This window comes from Corythoichthys intestinalis, chromosome 2, assembly GCF_030265065.1.
Source record: "Corythoichthys intestinalis isolate RoL2023-P3 chromosome 2, ASM3026506v1, whole genome shotgun sequence".
NCBI lineage: Eukaryota > Metazoa > Chordata > Actinopteri > Syngnathiformes > Syngnathidae > Corythoichthys > Corythoichthys intestinalis.
The window spans coordinates 76,316,810-76,338,931 of record NC_080396.1 but is presented as its reverse complement, the minus strand read 5'-3'; the positions used below and the strand labels follow the sequence as shown (position 1 = coordinate 76,338,931).

The following is a 22,122-nucleotide window of genomic DNA, read 5'->3' as shown; positions in this document are numbered from 1 at the left end:
ATGCACAGACATATTGGACTGTACCAGTGATTTCTATAACTCTTTAGCAGACACTCTAGGGTTGTTTTTTACCTCTGTGAGTATTCTGCGCTGAACTCTTGGCGTCATCTTTGGTGGACGGCTACTCCTTGGGAGAGACGCAACAGTGCCAAACCCTCTTCATTTTTAGACAACTTCTCTGACTGTCGATTGGTGAACATCTAGACTTTTTTAGATGGTTTTGGTCCTTTCCCAGCTTTATACAAATCAATAATCCTTGATTGCAGGTCTTCAGACAGCTCTTTTGACCGAGCCATGGTGCACATCAGACAATGTTTCCCATCAAGACAATTCTAATCAGGTGTGTGTTTTATACTTGGCAGGGCAGCTTTAAACCACTCATCAGTGAGTGGGCACACACCTGACAAATTGTTTGGTAAAAAATGGTTTCAATGGCTCTTTAAGTCTCCTTAAGCAGAGAGTTCACTTACTTATTTTTCCCCCTTCTGTCATTGTTTGCATGTTATCCTCATTAAAATATGAAAACTTATAAATGTTTGGGTGGTTTTAGTTAAAGCAGATAGTTTTTTTCATCTGTGTGGTTTTGACAAAGATCAAATCACATTTGATGGTGATTTTATGCAGAAATGTGAGAAATTCCAAAAGGTTCAGATACTTTTTCATATCACTGTACAATACAGTGCAACAGAAAATAAATGATGGTAACTTGTCGCTACATTTGTCGCTAGTTGCTTATGCCGAAAAAAGTAGCCACATTTAGTGAGAATGTCGCAAAGTTTGCAATACTGACTAGCATACTGGTTGCTAAGGACGTGAAAGCCTACGTGTAATTGCTGTTTTGCGAGCCTCTTTTAAACCTATTTAACAAATAGGTCACTGTGACTCATTTTGCCGTGCTACGTCACATATGAGAAGAAAGCAAACCAAAGGGAAATGCACTATATAAAAAAAACCCCAAAAAAACAAAAAACATCAACATGTTTGAACAGCAGACCCTAGTATGATCGAGTAAAAGCCTGGTGGCATAATACCCAAGAATTTTTTCTTGTCAATGACTTGTGTGGATCTGACTTTTGGTTCTTTGCAGATGACCTTGATCCTGAGATTTCCCTTTCTCAAGTGAATTTGTATACAGGTAGAAATTATCCCATTTGTATTCACATTTTATCATAACATACTATTTTTTACTCCAAGCTAAATTTTACGAGTATCAACTCGGCTTCATAGCTCTATAATAACTATGCTCATAAGTGGAATAAGCTCGATAAATTGTTTCATTTGAGCTCTTTTAAGTGCCAAAGTGGCAAAACGTCAAAAAGCCAGAGCTGCGAATATAGCGCCTCATGTAGTTACTACTTTGCACCAAAAGATGGCAGATGTCTATGGAGGACCAATGCTGTAAAAATTAAACACAAAATGAATGAATAAAAGTGAAAATACAAAGCACTATAAATACAAAAATGAATATGCAAATAGATGCATAATGAAATATAAGTAAAAGTAAATATAAACACCAAAAAATATGGAAATAAATACAAAACAAATACATAAATTACATTAAATATCAATTAATAAATTTTAGCGCTTTGCTTTCAATTTTTTTTTTCATTGTCAGTGAACATGCACATGACAAAACTAATTCTAACGAGGGGGCAGTCTTTTGTTTGACTTGGTTGGAACTGTTCGCCTATTAGTTATGTGGATGCTAACGGCTAGTGCTACGCTAACGTGAACGCTACTGGCTAATAGTATTCTCTTAACATTAACTGCAAATGCTAACTGCTAACACTAATAATCATCTCCAATAACTGGCATTGGCTCCTAGTTGGATTTGGTGATAACTAACTCGTTACCCTTTTTGTTTTATTTGGTAGTGTACAGGCAGGCATTACAATACAATAGAATACTTTTACTTGGTCGTGTAAAGGTAGGTGTTAGCTGGTCGATCGCTGCACTTGCATGTCGATCAACCTATAAGTAAATAATTCTACACATTTGGGACCGCCCCCTCATTTGAATTAGTTTTGTCTTGTGCATGGTCACTAACAATGAAAAAAAAAAAAAAAAAAAAAACAATACAGTGAAGAAAATAAGTATTTGAACACCCTGCTATTTTGGTATTTAGTTCTCCCACTGAGAAATCATGGAGGAGTCTGAAATTTCTATTGTAGGAGCACTGTGAGATAATCTAAAAAGAAAAATCTGGAAATTTATTTGTGTGAAACAGCTGCAAATAAGTATTTGAAAACCTGTCTACCAGCTAGAATTGTGACTCTGAAAGACTTGTTAGTCCGCCTGTTAAAAGTCCACCTCCACTTCATGTATTATCCTGAATTAGAGGCACCTGTTTCAGGTCAATAGCTGCATGCCCCCCCCCCCCCCCCCCCCCCCCCAAAAAAAAAAAAAAAAAAGAAAAAAGAAAAAAAGTCTGACTCTGTGGCGACCTTTATGTTAGGGAGTTATGTCATATTTATTTTTCATTTATTCACTTTTTTGGGGCAAATTTCTGCCATCAGTTGGTACAAAGTAGTAACTACATGAGTCACCGTATTTGCAGCTATGGCTTGTTAAAAAGTCAGCAATGTTTCCTGTCACAATTTCGCAACTTTGGCGCTTAAAAAGTTAACTCTACGTACCCGTTCATGTGAATAATCACAGACACACAAACATGTATTTGCTTTTGGAGCAGGATTGCTGAATTAAGAAGAAATATTATGATAATATTAAAAACAGGTTTTGAGCAAAATAAAATAAAACTGTTTGCTGGAGCAAGACAGACCTGAGGCAGTTTAATGTCCTGTCCAACTACATGCAATTTCTTGTACATCCATTCATGTTTTCAAAAACGCCTTTTTGAAGATTTCGGTTATTCAAAATCGGGAGGAAAAACTTAGTTTGGCAAATATAATTGGCTCTTGATCGGGGCGTGGCAGGATTTTCTGTATAAAAAAAATAGTACTGTTTTTAAAATGAGATTTTCTATTTGTCCTTCAATCCTAAATAAATAATCTTCCGATTCCCTTTCAAAATATTTCTACATATCCACATATTTTGTAGCATTTTCAAATTTCTTTAGAAAAAAAAACACACGCACACAAAAACAATGTCAATACAAGGTAAATAGAGCGCTCATTTTTTTTTTTTTTTTTTTTTTTACAACTTCTTTCTATCCAGGTTGTGGCACATAGCGGCATTATTGGCACATTGTTCAGAAATAGAGTTTGTCTTCCACCCACAGAAGCCCCTTTGGGTGCCTTTGTCTCAATGATTAGCGATTATCAATGTTGTTCACTGTCTTGTCCACGCGTCCTGTGAATGTACCAACGCGGAGTAAAGTCTACGTCTTAATGGTGAAACATGGAGTGTACAGTCGTGTACACTTTGACTTGCTGTGTTTGTTATCTCTAGAAAAATAAATATCTTCACCAGTGTCCAAAGAGAGATCACACTACTTTACAAAAGAAGCTGTTGCATCCATTTGGATCCTGTAGAGATGCAAAGAACAAAACAATTAGAGCTAATTATAATCCAAATTTAAAAAATGTCACTGGTCACATTGCTTAAAAAGTCAAACATGCTCATATTTTGGTTGATGGAAACCTGATTACTCTTCTAGGTTAACATTCTTCATGATATGACGTATTTTGTCTTATAATCATGGGACCAATGTTTTACCAGTTAACCTCGTCTTCCAGTATTTTAACAATCCTCTGAGCTCTGCCCCATCAGAGGATCGTTGTACTCCGCATGTGATTGATGTTCTCCTTGTGATCATAAGTAAACCTTTAAAAGACTGTGAGCCTGTCTATTCTAAAAACAATAGGGAAAACATTTTCTCCCCTGACATATTTATTGGTCCTTCAAGCCGGATTACGCATCCGTGTTCATATTTAGGCATTTGAATCTGTCACCATTAAATTCTGACGTCTGATTTTTTTTTTTTTTTGTAGGTGTGTGAATACAACTCTCTTTGACGACTACGGATCTTTTCTCTGAACGAATTTAGTTTTACAGCTACGACTCAAAGCGTTGAAATGACGTCGCGTAGGTCTCGGGGAAAACTAATCAGTCCTCTAATCCTCTTTGTCAAATGAATTTTTTGTGTAAAGTGTAAAGAAGTTGTCAAATTGAAAGGTACAATTGTATGCAGTATATTTTATATTGTTTGCGGTGTTTTTCACTTGTCTTCCGACAAGACTACTGTTTTCACTTTAGCCCAAATATTGGCTGCATGTAAAACCTGACCCTTATAGTTACAGAGCCATCTAGTTCATTTAAATCCATCAGTTGTATTGAGTTTCTGTCACTGTCCCAAAACTCGAGAAAGAAAGAAAAACATAATGTAAAAGCCATTACCTTTCCATTACCTTTAAAGTAATGGTCTCTGACTTAAATAAGGATTTTAGTGCCTTTAAAGAACGTAACAATGGGAGCACCGCCGTGGAGACCGGAACTGATTGAGACAAATGTATGTCAGGGATCAGAAAGAGATGCTCTCCTCTCTCTAAATTACCTGCAAGAAATCTATTCATTTTCAAATATGGGTCAATGGTGGACTTAATACCTTCTCCCGGGTCTGCAGGACCAGAGAATGTGTTTAACTTTTACCATTTGAATTTCAAATGCGCCCCATTCAGGCATTTATTAGCACACTGTAGAAAAATGTCAAGTCAAGTGACATCTCTTTTGTCCCAGAAATCTTCAAAGCATTACCTGATTTGACTATACTGTACATTTTTTCTACAGAGGAAATTAGTGGAACTCATAGGGTGCTATTGACAGCGATAGACGTCCAATCAGTTTTGACTGGGAGGGCTGCCAGTGATTATTCCCAGCCAGTCCCTCACAGTCTGAATGGATTGGACCAGTGGCAAAACAAATGTGAAAAGGGCCCAGGTGCGGTAAGTAAAAACATGCCCACCAAGTTGAATGTCTGGCAGGTGGGGGTCCTAGCGGACAATTATTCGTGAACCCATCCACACTTTTGCGGGCCCTTCAAGACGATCATATGTGCAGGGGGGAGCGGTGCTAGTGGAAAGTTTTCTGCAAGCCCCTCGAGGCCAGTGTTTTTCAAGCTTTTCTGAGTCACGGCACATTTTTACATTGGAAAAAATCCTGTGGCACACCAAAAAACAAAAATGTTCCAAAATTACTTTCTGTGCAGTATATTTAATTATAAAATCATTTCTCAATATTTATACTTAATCAGTGTGGAACACAAGCCTGTTTAGATGAACACAAGGCAGATATCCTGGCAGGAATCTTTTCAACAGCTCTCAGTCTGTCTCGGTTTTTATTTTTTATAGTAGAAAACTCAGATTTATCAGACAGGGGGACTTTAGCAATGTCTTTAACCGCATCAGGACCGAGCATCTCGCCGACAATGTGTTTGCAGGCAGGTAGCATTAAAGTCTCTACCACAGTGAGGGACTTTTTAATTTAGCAAAAAATTCAGCAACAAGGTAACTGGCTTTCAGGGCTTTCTCATTAACCTTTGAAGTCTTTCTCCAAAAAGTTGGCCGTTTCTCTGTTTTCACGAAGGCGAACAAAACAGTCCATCGACTTCGTTTTGAGGCGACGGGTGTTTCGTTTGGAGATGACGCTTGGCACCATGGCACTGTTGGATAGCAGCTCCTGTCGCGTTCAAGAATTGCTCGGATTTCTAGCTATCAGCAACCTTGTTGTCCTTGACAATGTGTTGGAATAAAACACAGGGGAAGGATTGACGGTCGTCACATAGGGATAAAATGGAAAGGACACTTTCGTGTATATCGACACTTGATGAGTCTTGCCGTGTTTAGAGGACGTTATCACAAAAGGACTATTCGGTGGTAAACTTCTAAACAGTAGTAAACCAGTAATACATTTTTAGCTATACTCTGGCTCGGCTTAATAATTCTTACCTTTCTGTTTGACCCTTCCCCTTGCCTAACCATGCCCCCTTTATTCCCGCAAACCAGGCCACAAAGGTGGGTAGAGTAGCCAAAAACTTTAATTAAGTAAGAGTAGCATTACTTCCAAATAGGGCTGTCAAACGATTCAAATTTTTAATCGAGTTAATCACAGCTTCAAAATTAATTAATCGCAATTCAAACCATGTCTAAAATATGCCATATTTTTCTGTAAATTACTGTGGGAATGGAAAGATAAGACACACGACGGATACATACATTCAACATACTGTACATAAGTACAGTATTTATTTATTATAACAATAAATCCACAAGATGGCATTAACACCACAAGGTGTCAATGGCGAGTTTTAAATTAAATTAGAAATCAAGCCAAATGTGTCTTTTGTCCCTCGACTGACGCCGTAGTTCCCTGTTTATTGGTCAATGCGTTGTACCTCACAGTCATTTGAGTGCTGGCTTCACAACGTACGAGACCTCTGGTAGTGTTTCTATTGTGACTAAATATTGCCATCCAGTGTATTTATTGAACTAAACGAAATGTTTGAATAGAGTTCGACCAAAGTCTGAGTAAGTTTTATGTGTATTTTGCATAGCTATTTTTATTGGGAATGCCAGGTCTCGTTTCACTGTTGTTTAACTGTGTGAGAATAGGGCCTCATTAGTACAGATTGAAGCACTTTTCTCTTTGTGAACATTATTTTTTTTGAGAGATATTATTTTTGTTGTGCTTTCTCTAAATGATACTTATGTTTGTTGTGAAGGAGTTGCCGAAGCTTATGCCAATAATCGGCTCGGTCCAATGAACGCCTGTGTTCACTCGCCTTTTGTAATTTTCTGATATAGAATTATCCGAGGCACCCTCAAGTGCACGCGCCGCTAATGCTTTCTACTCACATGATGCAGGAGTTATGACCTGCAGAGAGCCGTACGCTGTGTTAATGTTGAAGCTGAATGTGCTAATAAAGAAACAAAGTGCCAGCACGTCACGTGTGGTATACCTTTGTTAAGAAAAAGCACAAAACAAGACACCTTTCTCTGCCTATTAGCTCTCAAGTGCGTCATTGTAATCTGAAGCAATGTGTGAGCGGGTCATTCCGTGCATGCGTTAAATGCGTCAAATATTTTAATGTGATTAATTTAAAAAATTAATTACTGCCCGTTAACGCGATAAATTTGACAGCACTACTTCAAAAAAATATTACCAAAAAAAAAAAATAAAAGTAGTCATCCAAAAATATGCACTAAAGTGCAAGTAAAAAAGTATTTGGTAAAAAGAATACTTTTTTTCTGTAAAATACTCTTTTTTAATCAATGGTATTTTTTGTCTTAGCACAAAGTTATGAATATATGAACTGTTGTTACTATACAAGTAGTCCCCGGGTTACGACGTACCCAACTTGGTGATTTCGGCTTTACAATGCCTGTCTCGTTGTTGTTGTTTTTTTAATGTTAACTTTTGTTTTGTGATGCATGCTTTTATTTTGGCGCGGTAAGCGTAGAGCAGGTTGTAATTCTGCACGCGAGGGCATTAACCCTACGCCCATCCCACACACGCACATATGAGGAAGAGCGCAGCCAAGTGAAGAGGTAACAGCCGGTGTGCACATTTGTTGCTTACAAAGCATCCTGATGCGACAACTGTATATAAGACCTTTTGTACTATTTATTGTGCATTTTCAATTGTGGTTGAATACTTCATTTAATTGTTTTTGGTGATGTGCGGACGCCAACTGATTCATGCTAATCATTTGTTATTGCTGTATCAGCAGCTACTTGTAAACGCAAATGAGAATTGCTGTTATTGAAGATGAGAATTATTTAATTTAATTGTATTTTAGTTTCATTTTGCAAGTGGTGATGTCATAAGCAACTGAATAAAGTCAGCAGTCTGACATTGTCATTTCGGAGCTAAGCTCGCTTTCTAGCTAGGACTTAGCTCCAATGTCTTGGTGCAGACAATAGAATGACGTATAGCACATGTTTTTGCATAGTTTATTTTTTATTTAGAGGGTGTTTAGACGTATTTAAAGGGTTAATTCCGGGTCACATCGCCAGGCTAGGAACGAAACCTGTTCGTAAACCGGGGACTACCTGTACTATACTGTAACCTATTACATAACCACATTAGGCCAAAGAAATACAAAATAATCATTGAATTCCGGCGGAAGAAAAAAAAATAGACATAAATTAAGCATTATTTGTCCAAAGAGTATGACTGCCCTCTCATGGAGAAAAATGTTTCCTATTATAAAACTAAATGGATCATTTCTCCGGTTTTCCGTGGTCAATCATCAGTGCCTAATAAAAACTGGGAGAGAGGTTAAAATCCGGGATTTGACGGCAGCGTTCTTTGTCAAATACTTATTTTTTTACGGTGCTTTAAAGGTGCCACGTGATTGAACATATTGGCATACTGGAGTCATGTGATTATTGTTGTTATTGTAGTTGTGACTGGTGAAACAGGTAGCGCCATTGTTGGCGTTTCTGGCAAAAAAACTAAATTCTAATATGTAGAATATAGTGGAACAATTTAACGACTAATGTAGCCCAAAGTAGCGGAGTAAGAGTAGCGTTTCTTCTTCACCACTCAAGTAAAAGTAAAAAGGATGGCTTAGTAAAACTACTCTTAGAAGTACATTTTTCTCAAAAAGGGATTCAAGTAAATGTAATGGACTAAATGTAATGCGTCACTACCCACCTCTGACAGGCCCCCTAGACGCTCAGGTATATTTTAACACCTAAACACTATATTGCAGCTCCGCGCATCATCTGTTAAACATCCCTCTCGCCGAACCACGCCCCCTGTACACCTGCAAACTATAGCGGCCCGGGCTCCGTCGCACCCCCTCTTAGCTCTAGCCCTGGATTCGACATCTATTGCTGTCAGTGGCACTGAAAGCTGATCATTCACATATATGTAGTTTGACAGTAGCATGCACAGTACCTACCAAAGCATGATTTCAGGAACTCTCCTTCTCCCGAGGGAGTTGAGCAAGGCCTTTAGGTTGTCAACAGGAGATCTCAAACCATTTCTCTGACACAAAGGCGACAGGAATCAATTGTCTTTCAGAGGGTGAAGGCCTGTGAGGGAAGTTGAAATATATTAAATCATCTCATAAAAATCATAGAAATTTGTCATGGGCCAGAACGAAGACCTCACCTCACATTATTATATACAGTGGTATGAAAAATCTGAACCTTTCTGAATTTCTCACATTTTGGCATGAAATCAACATCAAATGTGATCTGATCTTTGTCAAAATCCCGCAGATAAAAAAACAGTGTCTGCTTGAAGTAAAACCACCCAAACATTAATAGGTTTTCATGTTTTAATGAGGATTATATGCAGGGGTGCACATAATTTTTTTGCCCAGGTTCTCAGAGGAGGACCTGGAGATGTGACTTGGTCCTCATTGAGCTTGAGAGCCGACACGCCTGATGCGATAAATTTATGACAAGCTTTACTTAGAGCCAATTAACTTTAATTAATTATATTAACAATTAATGCTTGATTAACATCAACTGGCACAACAAAATTGCCATTACTTTGAAGCCAAATGTAAAGAAATAAACATAAAAGCACCAATTCAAAATAAAGGGCATTATGCGGCTCCCACATTAACTCCAAGCCTTTTTAAAAGTGGGATGTCCTCCTCATAAGACCTCATTGAACGTGCATGTTTAGCTTTGTAAAATGCGAGCAAAAAGACGTTTGCCGGTGCATGTCGCTGTTCATTACCTTTATTCTGCCCTATTCCGCCACTTGTCTGACATCGATAGTTTGCTTAATTGCCACATGCTCTCTGTTTTTTTCGTGCTTTTCAAAGTTTGGATGGCTGAAATCCTTTGACCCTACATAAAATGCGCTGCTCTTATCGGCAACATTGGGATTCTCACGGCACATTTTGTAACGCATTTCCGTGCGAGCATCATTTGCTTCTAGCCATGGTACCTCCTGTAGCCACTTTTCAGCAAAAGTCCTTTTTTTCGGTAGCTCCGGTGACATCTCTGTTGTCTGTCTGTCTTTTGACGGGGGTGGGGGAACACGCAAGTAATTACTCAGTGTGGCCTGCCTCTTCGACATTTTGAGAAGTTATTTTCTCGTGTCCGCCGCAAATACAGTGGTCAGCCACCGGTACGCAAAAGCGTATGGAAACCGTTGAGGGCCAGCGCGTTTGTCTACGTCCAGTACGCATGCGCGCATGCGGACCACTTATGTGCACCCCTGATTATATGCAAACAATGACAGAAGGGGGAAAAATAAAAGTAAGTGAACCATCACATTTAATATTGTGTGCCCCCTCCACCCCATTTGGCAACGATATTTTCAACCAGACGCTTCCTGTAGCTGCAGATCAGTCTGGCACATTGATCAGGACTAATCTTGGCCTATTCTTCTCTACAAAACTGCTGTAGTTCAATCACATTCCTGGGATGTCTGGCATGAATCGCTGTCTTTAGATCATGCCACAGCATCTCAATTGGGTTTAAATCTGGACTTTGACTTGGCCACTCCAGAACTTGTATTTTGTTCTTCTGAAACCATTCTGAAGTTGATTTATTTTGTGTTTTGGATCATTGTCTTGTTGCAGCATCCATCCTCTTTTTAGCCTCAACTTTCTGACAGATGGCCTCAGGTTTTCCTGCGAAAACTCATGATAAACTTTTGAATTCATTCTTCTATTACTGATTGCAAGTTGTCCAGGCCTTGAGGCAGCAAAACAGCACCAAATCATGATGCTCCCTACACTATGCTTCAAGGTGGGGATGAGGGGTTGATGTTGATGTTCCATTTTTCCTTCACACATGAGGTCGTGTGTTACTACCAAACAATTCAACTTTGGTTTCATCAGTCCACAAAATATTTTGCCAAAACATCTGTGGTGTGTCTAAGTGCCTTTTTGCGAACATTAAACGAGCAACAATGTTTTTTTAAGACAGCAATGTCTTCCTCCGTGGAGTACTCCCATGAACACCATTCTTGGCCATAGTTTTACATATAGTTGATGTGTGCACAGAGATATTGGACTGCACCAGTGATTTCTGTAAGTCTTTAGCAGACACTCTAGGGTTCCTTTACCTCTCTGAGTATTCTGAGCTGAACTCTTGGTGTCTTCGGTGGACAGCCAATCCTTGGAAGAGAGGCAACAGTGCCAAACTCGCTCCATTTGTAGACAACCTCTCTGACTGTTGACTGACGAACATCCAGACTTTTCGAGATGGTTTTGAATCCTTTCCCAGCTTTATACAAATCAACAATCCTTGATCGCAGGTCTTTTGACCGAGCCATGATGCACATCACACAATGCTTCTCATCAAGACATTTCTTACTGGGTGTGTGTTTTATAGTGGGCAGGGCAGCTTTAAACCCCTCATCAGTGATTGGGCACACACCTGACTTGAAGTGTTTGGTAAAAATTGGTTTCAATTGCTCTTTAAGTCTCCTTAAGCAAAGTGTTAACTTACTTATTTTTCCACCTTCTATCATTGTTTGCATACTATCCTCATTAAAATATGAAAACCTATATATGTCTGGGTGGTTTTAGTTAAAGCAGACACTATTTTTTACATCTGTATGATTTTGACAAAGATCAGATCACATTTGATGGTGATTTTATGCTGAAATGTGAGGAATTCCAAAAGGTTCAGATACTTTTTCATACCACTGTACACACAAATAGGGGCAATAAATCAAATATGTGATAAATAGCGATACTTTGTAGCCCAAAAGGTTATTGATTTGCTCCCACCAAAAAGATGTCACTGTTTAAAAAAAAAAAAAAAAACTGGTCTGGTTATCTAGCGCTGTCAATAGCACTGAAACCAGAGCATTCACAGCCAGTCTTGTGGATGTTCACAGGTTACTTCCTGTTGATTTTAGGGAATTTACAGGCCACTTCCTGTTGATTTTATTTTTGTTTTACATGGTTTGGTATAAAGGGAGTAAATGCATGTTGTATTTTCTTACTAGTCACTAGGCATGTGCCGGTATGACATTTTGATGGTATGATAACCTTAAGCAAAAATACCTCGGTTTCACGGTATTACTGTATTGCAATTATACCTCTAAAATGTGTTATTTTGAGATGTAAGGGTTAAAAAAAAAAGTTTTTTCTAATAAACAGGATTTTTTTCCCACAACATATTTGCAAATTGGAGCATCAACATGAAAGTTAATGTTAAAATAAATAAATAAATAACAAATATTTTCAATAAAATTGAAATACATCCACAGCTCAATTTGCTTAACATTAGAACAAGAGCAAAAAAAAAAAAAAGAACTGGACTTAAACAGTATATGATCAAACTGATTTTATGTAAAGCACATACCACTACTACTTTAATATTAATTAGTTGAATATTAACGGAGAGCAAGGAGAGTCAGAGACAGAGTGCGTGTGTATCATTATTGTATCATCGTGTCATTATTTACACATTCTACACACACACACACCCTCTCTCAACACAGAAAGTCACCAGAGAGAAAAAAACACCACAGGCTGTATTATGAAAATGTTATTTTGAACAGATGTTTACAATGGCGGAATACTTTACAAAAGTAGCCTAATGGTAGAGATGGTAGTTAGCTGTCTAGGCATGCTAACTAGCCACGTTGTCTGCCTCGTTAACAACCTTAAGTTATAGTATTTGTTTTACCATTGACACACTAAAAATGCTGGGGTGAACTCTCGTAGCTGTGTGGGACACGTTCATGACAGCGTTTACTTAAATTTTGTGCAAAGAGAGGGATGATGGTCACGTAAATGTGAAACCATCTTGGAGGTGTTGCTTCCCCTGGCAACCAACCTCCGCAAACATGTCTGCTGTCCTGCCTCTTCTGAGCCATGGTCGTCTGTTTCTTTTCGGTAGCCGAAGTACTCCCATACTAGTGACTTTGTCTTTTTTGAGGGGGAAAAAGCTCAGGTGTAGTGTCACATACACACACAGGACAGAGCAACAACCAGAGGGGGAAGGGTGAGCGCTGCCGCTCCAAGCCATGGAATTCTCGCTGCATTTTTGGGACACAAAAAATAGCTAACACCGTACTACGATATGATGGAAAATTTTAGTGATTTTGAAATTGTGACGTTTTCATACACAGTAAACCTTGAAACCGATAACCGGCAAATGCCAATAGTCACCCTTTCTCCTTGAGTCGAACTTATATATGATAAGTTGCTCCATACTTAAAAACTCAAAAATAATTTCCGTGTTACAATAATATGCACTGCCCTGATGAATAAATCAATCAATCAATAATTAAAAATTATTTTTTTGGATTCCTTAAATAAACATTTTAAATAAAAAGCAAAACAAAAATTGTACGTAAATATTTTTATAACTTTTTGTGTCCCTGCCAAACTCAAATTTCCGCCTTGGGGGAATCAATATAGAGTAATCGTCATTTTTTTACATCTAATAAACCAAAATTTCTTAAATATAGTCCTCAATGAAAGCAAATTATTATCTTTAATCACAATAAGATACAGTGGTATGAAAAAGTATCTTAACCTTTTGGAATTTCTCACATTTCTGCATAAAATCACCATCACATGTGATCTGAGCTTTGTCAAAATCACACAAATGTAAAAACAGTGTCTGCTTTAACTATGAGCACCCAAACATTTATAGGTTTTCATATTTTGATGAGGATAGCATGCAAACAATGACAGAAGGGGGGGGGGGGGGGGGGGGGATAAGTAACTGAACCCTCTGCCGGAGGAGACTTAAAAAGCCATTGAAACCAATTTTTACAAAACGATTTAAGTCATGCGTGTGCACACTTACTGATGAGTGGTTTAAAGCTGCCCTGCCCACTATAAAACACACACTTGGTAAGAAATGTCTTGAAGACAAGCATTGTCTAATGTGCATCATGGCTCAGTCAAAATAGCTGTCTGAAGACCTGCGATCAAGGATTGTTGATTTGTATAAAGCTGGGAAAGGATACAAAACCTTGCCTGGAACTCCAAACTCACCGCTGTTCCAGTGATAGTCTGGAAACCGTTCCGCGGATCAAATTCCCAGGGCGGAGCAAGCCACAGCAAACAGACAGTGAAGTGGACCAATCAGCGACAGGTGGACGTGACGTTGTTTAAGCGACAAGAAACTCTTGCGCAAGAAAGCACATCTTCTTTCAAAAGAAATGTTTGCAGTGCTGTCAGTTGCTGGGGTTTTAGTGACTCCATGTGTTTTTGGTCATTTAAAACTGAATTTACCGCAGATTGGAACATTTTCAGGCTCTCGTGTTCGCCATCTGTGTTGTTGTGGAGACGAGTTCTGACACGCAAGAGTGACGTTGCTCGTTAAGAACATTTTGTTTCGGGCTCGAGAAGCCAAAAAGGAGCTGGGTCCCAGACCATTCTCAGGGTGTTTGATAAATACAGGGAGAACAGTCTGGCCGTGCCAGGCAATACAAAACCATCTCTAAAAGTCTGGGTGTTCATCAATCGACAGTCAGAGCAGTTGTCTACAAATGGAGAGAGTTTGGCACTGTTGCTTCTCCCCGGAGGAGTGGCCGTCCACCAAAGATGACGCCAAGAGTTCAGCGCAAAATACTCAGAGAGGTAGAAAAAGAACCCTGGAGTGTCTGCTAAAGACTTACAGAAATCAGTGGTGCAGTCCAATATCTCTGTGCACACATAAACTATATGTAAAACTATGGCCAAGAATGGTGTTCATGGGAGGACTCCACGGAAGAAGCCACTGCTGTCTAAAAAAAAATCATTGTTGGTCGTTTAATGTTCGCAAATAGGCACTTAGACACTCCACAGACGTTTTAGCAAAATATTTTGTGGACCAAAGTTGAATTGCTTGGGAGTAACACACAACGTTATGTGTGGAGGAAAAATGGAACAGCTCACCAACATCAACACCTCATCCCCACCGTGAAGCATGGTGGAGGGAGCATCATGATTTGGGGCTTTTTTGCTGCTTCAGGGCCTGGACAACTTGCAATCATTAATGGAAGAATGAATTCAAAAGTTTTGCAGGAAAGCCTGAGGCCGTCTGTCAGACAGTCGAAGTTAAAAAGAGGATGGCTGCTGCAACATCACAATGATCCAAGACACAGAGATAAATCAACTTTAGAATGGTTTCAGAAGAACAAAATACACATTCTGGAGTGGCCAAGACAAAGTCCAGACTTGAACCCCATTGAGATGCTGTGGCATGACCTAAAGACAGATATGCATGCAAGACATTCCAGGAATCTGACAGCAGTTTTGTGGAGAAGAATGGGCCATACAAATAAAATTGAATGGAATTGAATAGTCCTGATCGATGTGCCAGACTGATCTGCAGCCACAGGAAGTGTCTGGTTGAAGTTATTGCTGCCAAATGGGGGGGCACAAAATATTTGATGTGATGGTTTACTTACTTATTTTTCCCCCTTCTGTCATTGTTTGCATACTATTCTCAATAAAATATGAAAACCTATAAATGTTTGAGTGGTTTTAGCCAAAGCAGAATTTTTTTTCATCTGTGTGATTTTGACAAAGATCAGATCACATTTTATGTTAATTTTATGCAGAACTGTGAGAAATTCCAAAAGGTTCAGATTTTTCATACCACTGAATTTGAAAAGAATCTGCTTTTGCCCTGGAAAACAAAGATAGTTACAAAATAGTCAACTTCAATTTACAATATTTCAATATAAAATAACAATATGGAACCAGTATTGAGTTCCAATGCACATTTCCATTTTAAATGTAAATCCAGAGCAACAAACGTGATTCATATACGAGTTGTGAGTCCACTAATTGCGAAATTGGTGATTAGTCAACAATCCAAACAGATGTTTAAAGCAGCCCTTGCCAAGCAAGCAATACAAATCTTATGTACAAAGTCACCAACAGTGCACTTTGCATGCTTAATTATTAACGACACTTTGGACTCTTTCTACTAGATGAATTACTCTTCCCTCACTGCTAGCATAATAAATCTGCGGCAGACTTTGGATACAATAAGTAATTGTGACCATCTTTGCATGCCCAGCAGCAAGGATGACAGTAACTGTTATGCGCTCTGACAGTCAATGCTGTTAAAACTAGGAAGCCTCTCGTCACACGACACGTTCAAGGTATTCAACTCCAAAAGGCAATGCTTGGTTGCCTGCCATCTCCATCCACAAAACTGAATGCTTTACATGGATATGTGTGTTGGGATCTCCTCGCGGTTAACGCGTAAATATTAGGGTTGTAACGGTTCACACGAGTCACGGTTCGGTACGTGGTTCAGGATCGGTTCAACAGGCAAAACAAAAAAAGCTTTTTTTCTTTTCTTTTTTTTCTTAGCATTTTTCGATATACATTCACAAATTATCTAGTTTGAATTCTGATGTTGCTATTGCAACAGCATCTCTTGTCGATGTTCAGTCAAATTTTGCACCCTTATAATATTTTTCTCCTAAAGCTTTTGTGGCGGTGAATATGCCCTGTTTTACATTCAGTTGTACTCTGAATGTAATCCAAAGGTGCTAAATAAATAAGTTACATCATAAACATACATGTGCAACACGAAAATGGCGTGAATTAATGCTTAACAACACGGCGAAGACGTTAACAGTGACAGAGCGGCGTGCAGTTATTGAGTGCAGGTAAAATGGTGGGATGTGTCTGAGGAGAACTTTTCTACATGCCCGTCCTTGATCAAATGTAAATTAATATTCCTTTCTTTAAAGAAAGTTTGTAGTGTTTACTTTGGAACCGGTTCATTCGCGGCCATTTTTAACGTTACGCGCATTCGGAGAACAGCAAAGTTGCAATTTCTGATGTGTGAAAAATGTACTGGACACCCGCTATCTGGCCCCTGTTGTTTTCAGATTGAAATGTTATATAAGATAAAACGTGTAAAGGCGAATTTTGTTTTTGTATGGATGCAGAAATGTCTAAATTACTACTTTTTTACTACCAATTTCAATGTTGGATAACGCACAGTTAAAGTGCGTATGACACCAAAAACATGTTTATTTCATGCAGTGTTTTATGCTCCTGAATGAAATGGACTGCTTGGATGTGTTTGGAAGCAATCATTTTATATATTCAATTTTTGAATCCCGCGCCATGAAAATGAGTTACTTCTGGCTCCAGTCTCGGGTTTAGGACGAATGCGAATGTGATATCACCCGGGTCAGCATCTTACAATACAGCATTGCTTTATAGCATGCAAATGGACTGCGGATTCAGCTGATTTTGCAGATGAATTTGTTTATTTTTCGCATCACGCCAGCCAAACGGCTGCAGGCTTTTGTAGCTGCGCCAGGGAGAGGCATGTGAGCCTTTTGGGGTTTCAAAAAGTTTCCGTTCACCCCGAGATCGGCCAAAATGTACGACAACTGTGGGACCATTGGACTTACGAGGACGTGAGTAAACATTGTGTTTTGTATTATGTCAAATACTGAGATCATGGCACACGTTTTAATACGGAGGTGGCTTGCATTTTGTGGCTGACATGCTTCTTGTCCACCGAGAATGCCACTCGCCCGATTTCCGGCGGCTTGTCGCACATCCCCCTGCCAGGAGAGCGCTATACTCGGCTTATTTGCCCTCGTCGTGTGCCCGGTGTTCTGTCAAATTTTCGAACCTGTCAGAAACTGCAACTTTGTGTTAAAAATGGCCGCAAATACAGCGACTACAAAGTAAACACTACAAACTTTCTTTAAAGAAAGGACTATTTTTTTTACGTTTGATCATGGACGGACATGTAGACAAGTTTCCTCAGACACATCCTGCCATGTTAGCTGCACAACAACTGCACGCCGCTCCCTCACTGTTCTTCGCCGTGTAGTTAAGCATTAATTTATGCCATATTCGTGTTGACCATGTGGCAGCTACGCGCTCCTCCGACGTCAGCCAGTTTGTCTGGCGGTAATTCTCCAGCTGCTTCCCCAAACATGCTCTCCTCCCGCAGCAGGGGTACCTTGCTCGCCGCTGGGCGGGTTGCCATCGGCGAAGACAATCGACAACCCCGCCGCCGTGTGACATGGTCCCGGGTAGTTTTGAGTGATTTTTCGCTTCGAAAGCCGAGAATAGACTTTGAAACATCTCTTGGTTCAGGTTAGCATGTCGGGTAGCTGTCATGTCTCCTGGTTTGTTTACGCTCTCTGAAGGCGGGGCAGGGAAATGACAAAGCCGGACTAATTCCGGTGGCATAAAATATCGTTCGGGAGGTGCAAGAAGTTGATAGTTCTGACCATTACGGAGTAATTTTGCCATGTCGTACTGAATAAATGCATTTTGAATATTTCATATTTTATTTAGCACAAGACTGTTATTTGTCATGACCATAGCATTTATTTAGCAATAGGGGAAAAAATACTTCGATAAAAAGAATATTCTGTAAAAAACAAAAAATTGGAGTAGAGAGACTGAAACAATAATATTTTGCGGCTCTCTTGGTCGCATTTTCCTCGTTCTGAATAATTCCTCTCAATAGGCTGAATTCTATATCAGATGAAACCATGACCGCGAGGGTCGCGATGCAGAAATCGCAGACATAAAGCAGTGGTCGAGATTTTCTTTTTCATATATTTACCTTTTTAAATGTTTTTTCTATATTGTCTTTGTTTGGATCGATTATTTATCATCTAACATATTGGAAAAATGCGACAGAAACAAAAAAAAAAAAAAATACAATTAAGCGATAGTTATGAGGTAAGTATCTGTGACTTTTTTACAGACACCATTTTTTTCATTGCGATGTCATTTGTTTAATAAAAGTTTAAAACACGCGAGTGAATAATTTTTTTTTAAGTTGTTTTGCTTTGTTTTAAACGAAATATTAAACATCAATTAATGATTCCAAGCTAAAAGTGATAGACATTTTGCATTTTGAATAATAACTATAATTAATTATCTTGGTTTTACGGCTGGGTTGAAACAAAAGCGGTTGCGCGACGTCTGTAAACGGGGGTTTTCAGGGTAAAACGGGCAAATTAAAAATAGTTTGGGGGCTTAATGCACCATTATTCTGCTCTGGCAGCAAATAGACATATTGTTCTGTCAAACACAACAGTTGTTTTTGCTTAAAATACAGCAATTTCTTTTAAAGAGGAGTGCAAGAGCAGAAACTGCTTTTTTAGTCTTGTCGTGCTTTCCGCCATACATATATATAAAATTATATTAGTTTATAATATATTATATTATTATTATATTTTTATATTGGCTAAAATGAAATAAAAGTGCAAATAGTTCCAAAATTGAAAAAGAAACTGCAATTTTTTTTTTTTTTTTTAAACAGTGACAACCATTTTATAACAGCATATCAATAAACTTTTCGGATACAAAATATAATATATCACACTTTCTATATATTGTTACACCCTTAATTGTTATATCAGATTGGTGTCATGCAGTCATGTGATTATTTTTGTGACGTCTCATTGGTAAAACTGGTAACAGGTGTACCTGTTTCCATTGTAAGCAGTCTTGTAGACAGGCGTCTGCTGGATCATCTCATCGGTGTAGATGGGCACAGCGGTCCGAACGCACTCATGAGAGCACTGCAGACTGTCATTGTAGGCAGTGAAGATATCCATCTTGCTAGGAACCCTGGCTGGGGTGAAATCTGTCAGGTTTTGGCAGCTTTCTTCCTGCTGGTGGATCTTGCGTTGATGGCTATTGTGGCGGCCATTTCCTGACTGTGCACAGCTACAAAAACACGCACCAAAGACAAGAAACCACAATAAAATCATACCTTGTGCTTTAGAGTGCGATAGGCAAATTTGATCACCCTAAAAAACATTGCTGTTTTTATATAAAGTACACTAGGAATTGTAGTCACGGGTATGAAGGAGACTTTCCTACCAGTTTTTGAGGACGAGTGTTGTGATCAAGGCTGCGATAACCATGATGAGAGACACAGTGATAGTGATTATCTGGTGAACTGCCAAACCTAAAATGCAGGCAAGATAAGAACACAGACATTCAAATTAGTCAGATGGAAAATGTCCCGAAAAATACAAAATAGAATAGTAAATGTTTAGTCTGGTTTGTAGGGTTGGGCAATATGGCTAGAAAGTTCTCACAAAAACAAGCAAACAAAATGATTTCTGTTTGAAATGGATTATTTGTGACAGGTTTTCGGATTTGTGCATTTAGACCTGCGGTATGAATCTAGCCTAAGTGATTACTTTCTTTTCAACAAGCCTGCCGGCACTGTTTCAAAGGAGGCCGACAAGGGGAATAAGTCCGACTCAGGGGCTCGACACACGGGAGGCAATGAGCGATGTCGAAATGCGAGAGTCATCGCTGTTGAGCTGCAAAGCCAACACACAGGGCGCAATGCGACTTCAGCAGAAAGCGTCAATGGGGCCTGCGGGGCCTTGGGTGGGGTTTGCGGTCCTTTCCCGGTGGGGTGGACATACCCTAGTCTCCGGTGCTTGGCGTAGCGCCTGCTCAGGGTGCAGGGTTGGTGCTCAGGCGGCGGGGAGAAGGGTGGGCGTTTGCGGGTGCGCCAGGGGTGGTTTGGGGCGGGGGTTGATCGAGACCCTGGCGCTTCTCCCGCCCTGCGGCCGGTAGCTCTGGTGGACGGGGCCACTCCAACGGGAGCCTGCCTCTTAATTCATGCACTCCTTACTTTGCACTGTAAATATCTTTCACCCTGGCACCTACATACTCATTCATTTCGCCGGGGAGAGTTGGGACGGGGCCATACAGTCCCGACCCAGCTCCTGGAGTTGGTGGTGTGGGATGGTGGTGCGTCCCCTCTTCCCATCCCTGAAGGCCGGTTGATGGGAACGCGGGTGGTCTGGGGGATCACCCAGGATCCCGTGGGGTGACGATGGCTCCTTTGCTGGGCTGCGGGAGGAGGGATGCACTGCGCAAAGTTTGGAGGTCGTGGCCCTGGGTTGGCTCCTGTGTGGTGTCGCCGCTCGTCTGCGTTGCTGTCGCGTGTTTAGCGGGGCTCGCGTGCGGCTGGATGTGATTGGGCGTGCTCGGGTGAGGGGTCCCGGTGCTGGGACTGGCCGTGGGGCAGCGTAGGGTTGGTTGCCAACGGGCTTACACTCACAAAGGATTTACATGATTACTGGGTTCTAGATCACAGAGTTAATTTATGTACACTCTACCCCTCCCAATCACTTAGCTTATACACTTCCCCACCCCCTCCCCTTCTTTCATGGGTCAGCAGGCCCCCACATGGTGTCAATCGAAAATACATCTAGCTAACGATAGCAAAGACATATTAAGTTAGTGTAGGCGTTCAATGTATTTCTTGTTGTTGTTTGTGTTTTTCTTTTTTTTTCTTGTGTTTCTTTTCTTCTGTCCCCCCATAACCCCCTTCTTGTTCGCTGTTTTGTCATAATAAATGAGAAATGTTTAATGATCACAATGGGAGTAAGTGATATTCTCATTGTGAAACATTAAACTGTTCAGACCAACCGGACACTTAGACTTGAATTCTCCGTGTCAAACAGCTGAACAGGACAGGTTTAAAAAAAATGTATGTATTATTTGAATTTTTTAGCTTGGAATCATTAATTGATGTCTAATATTTAGTTTTAAAAAAATCACTCACATATTTTTAACTTTTAAACAAATTTACGTCACAATGAAAATGGTGTCTGTATTTAAGTCACTGATACCTCATAACTATCGCTTAATTGTATTTTTTTTGTTACTGTTCCATTTTCCCGATATTTTAGATGATAAATAATTGATCAAAAAGAAAATTAAAAAAAAAAAAAAAAAACACATTTTAAGGCTAAATATATGAAAAAGAAAATATCAACCACTACTTAAAAAAATGGCAATTTTTATTTCACAAAAAAAAAAAAAAAAGTTCAATGAGTATTTGTTTAGTGGAAATACAGCTTCATTTATAGCTGGGACACAAATGACACCCCTATAAAAGAAAAAAAAAATAGACCCATATGATGTTTCATCAAATATCAATACAAATGTTTTAGCAGTCGTACCTGAAACACTATAATAGCTACAGATCCTAACCCACCACTAAACCATGCTGTCCGAGTTGATTGTTTGTGCATGAATTTGCTGTTTCATATTTTCGGATGAGTATGCTTTGTACAGGTGAGTGATCGAGCATTAAAGCTTATTGGACACAATGACACATTGCAGCAGGTGACACGCTTCAAGAGGAGAAATAAAAGAGTTGTCAAGATGAAAAGGCCCCCCTTGGCCTTATCCATCTCACCTCTCCATCAACCGGCTGTCTAGCGCGACTGATCCAAGTCAATTTGTCTTTG

The 22,122-nt window shown here is 39.5% G+C and overlaps 1 protein-coding gene across 2 annotated transcripts in view; it reads right to left on the bottom strand.

Moving 5' to 3' along the window:
• ajap1 (adherens junctions associated protein 1) overlaps nt 1-22,122 on the bottom strand; it is a 123,924-nt gene that overhangs the window by 15,660 nt on the left and 86,142 nt on the right. The window contains exons 3-6 of one of the 2 annotated variants that reach the window (XM_057818715.1): nt 19,721-19,808; nt 19,322-19,564; nt 8,864-8,996; nt 2,408-3,485 (exon numbers count right to left, since the gene is read on the bottom strand). In XM_057818715.1, coding sequence (XP_057674698.1) covers nt 8,924-8,996; nt 19,322-19,564; nt 19,721-19,808 — 404 coding nt within the window. In that variant the 3' untranslated portion in view covers nt 2,408-3,485; nt 8,864-8,923. Of the gene's footprint in view, nt 1-2,407; nt 3,486-8,863; nt 8,997-19,321; nt 19,565-19,720; nt 19,809-22,122 lie in introns of those variants that run through there. The other variant, XM_057818724.1, reaches the window with a different exon arrangement.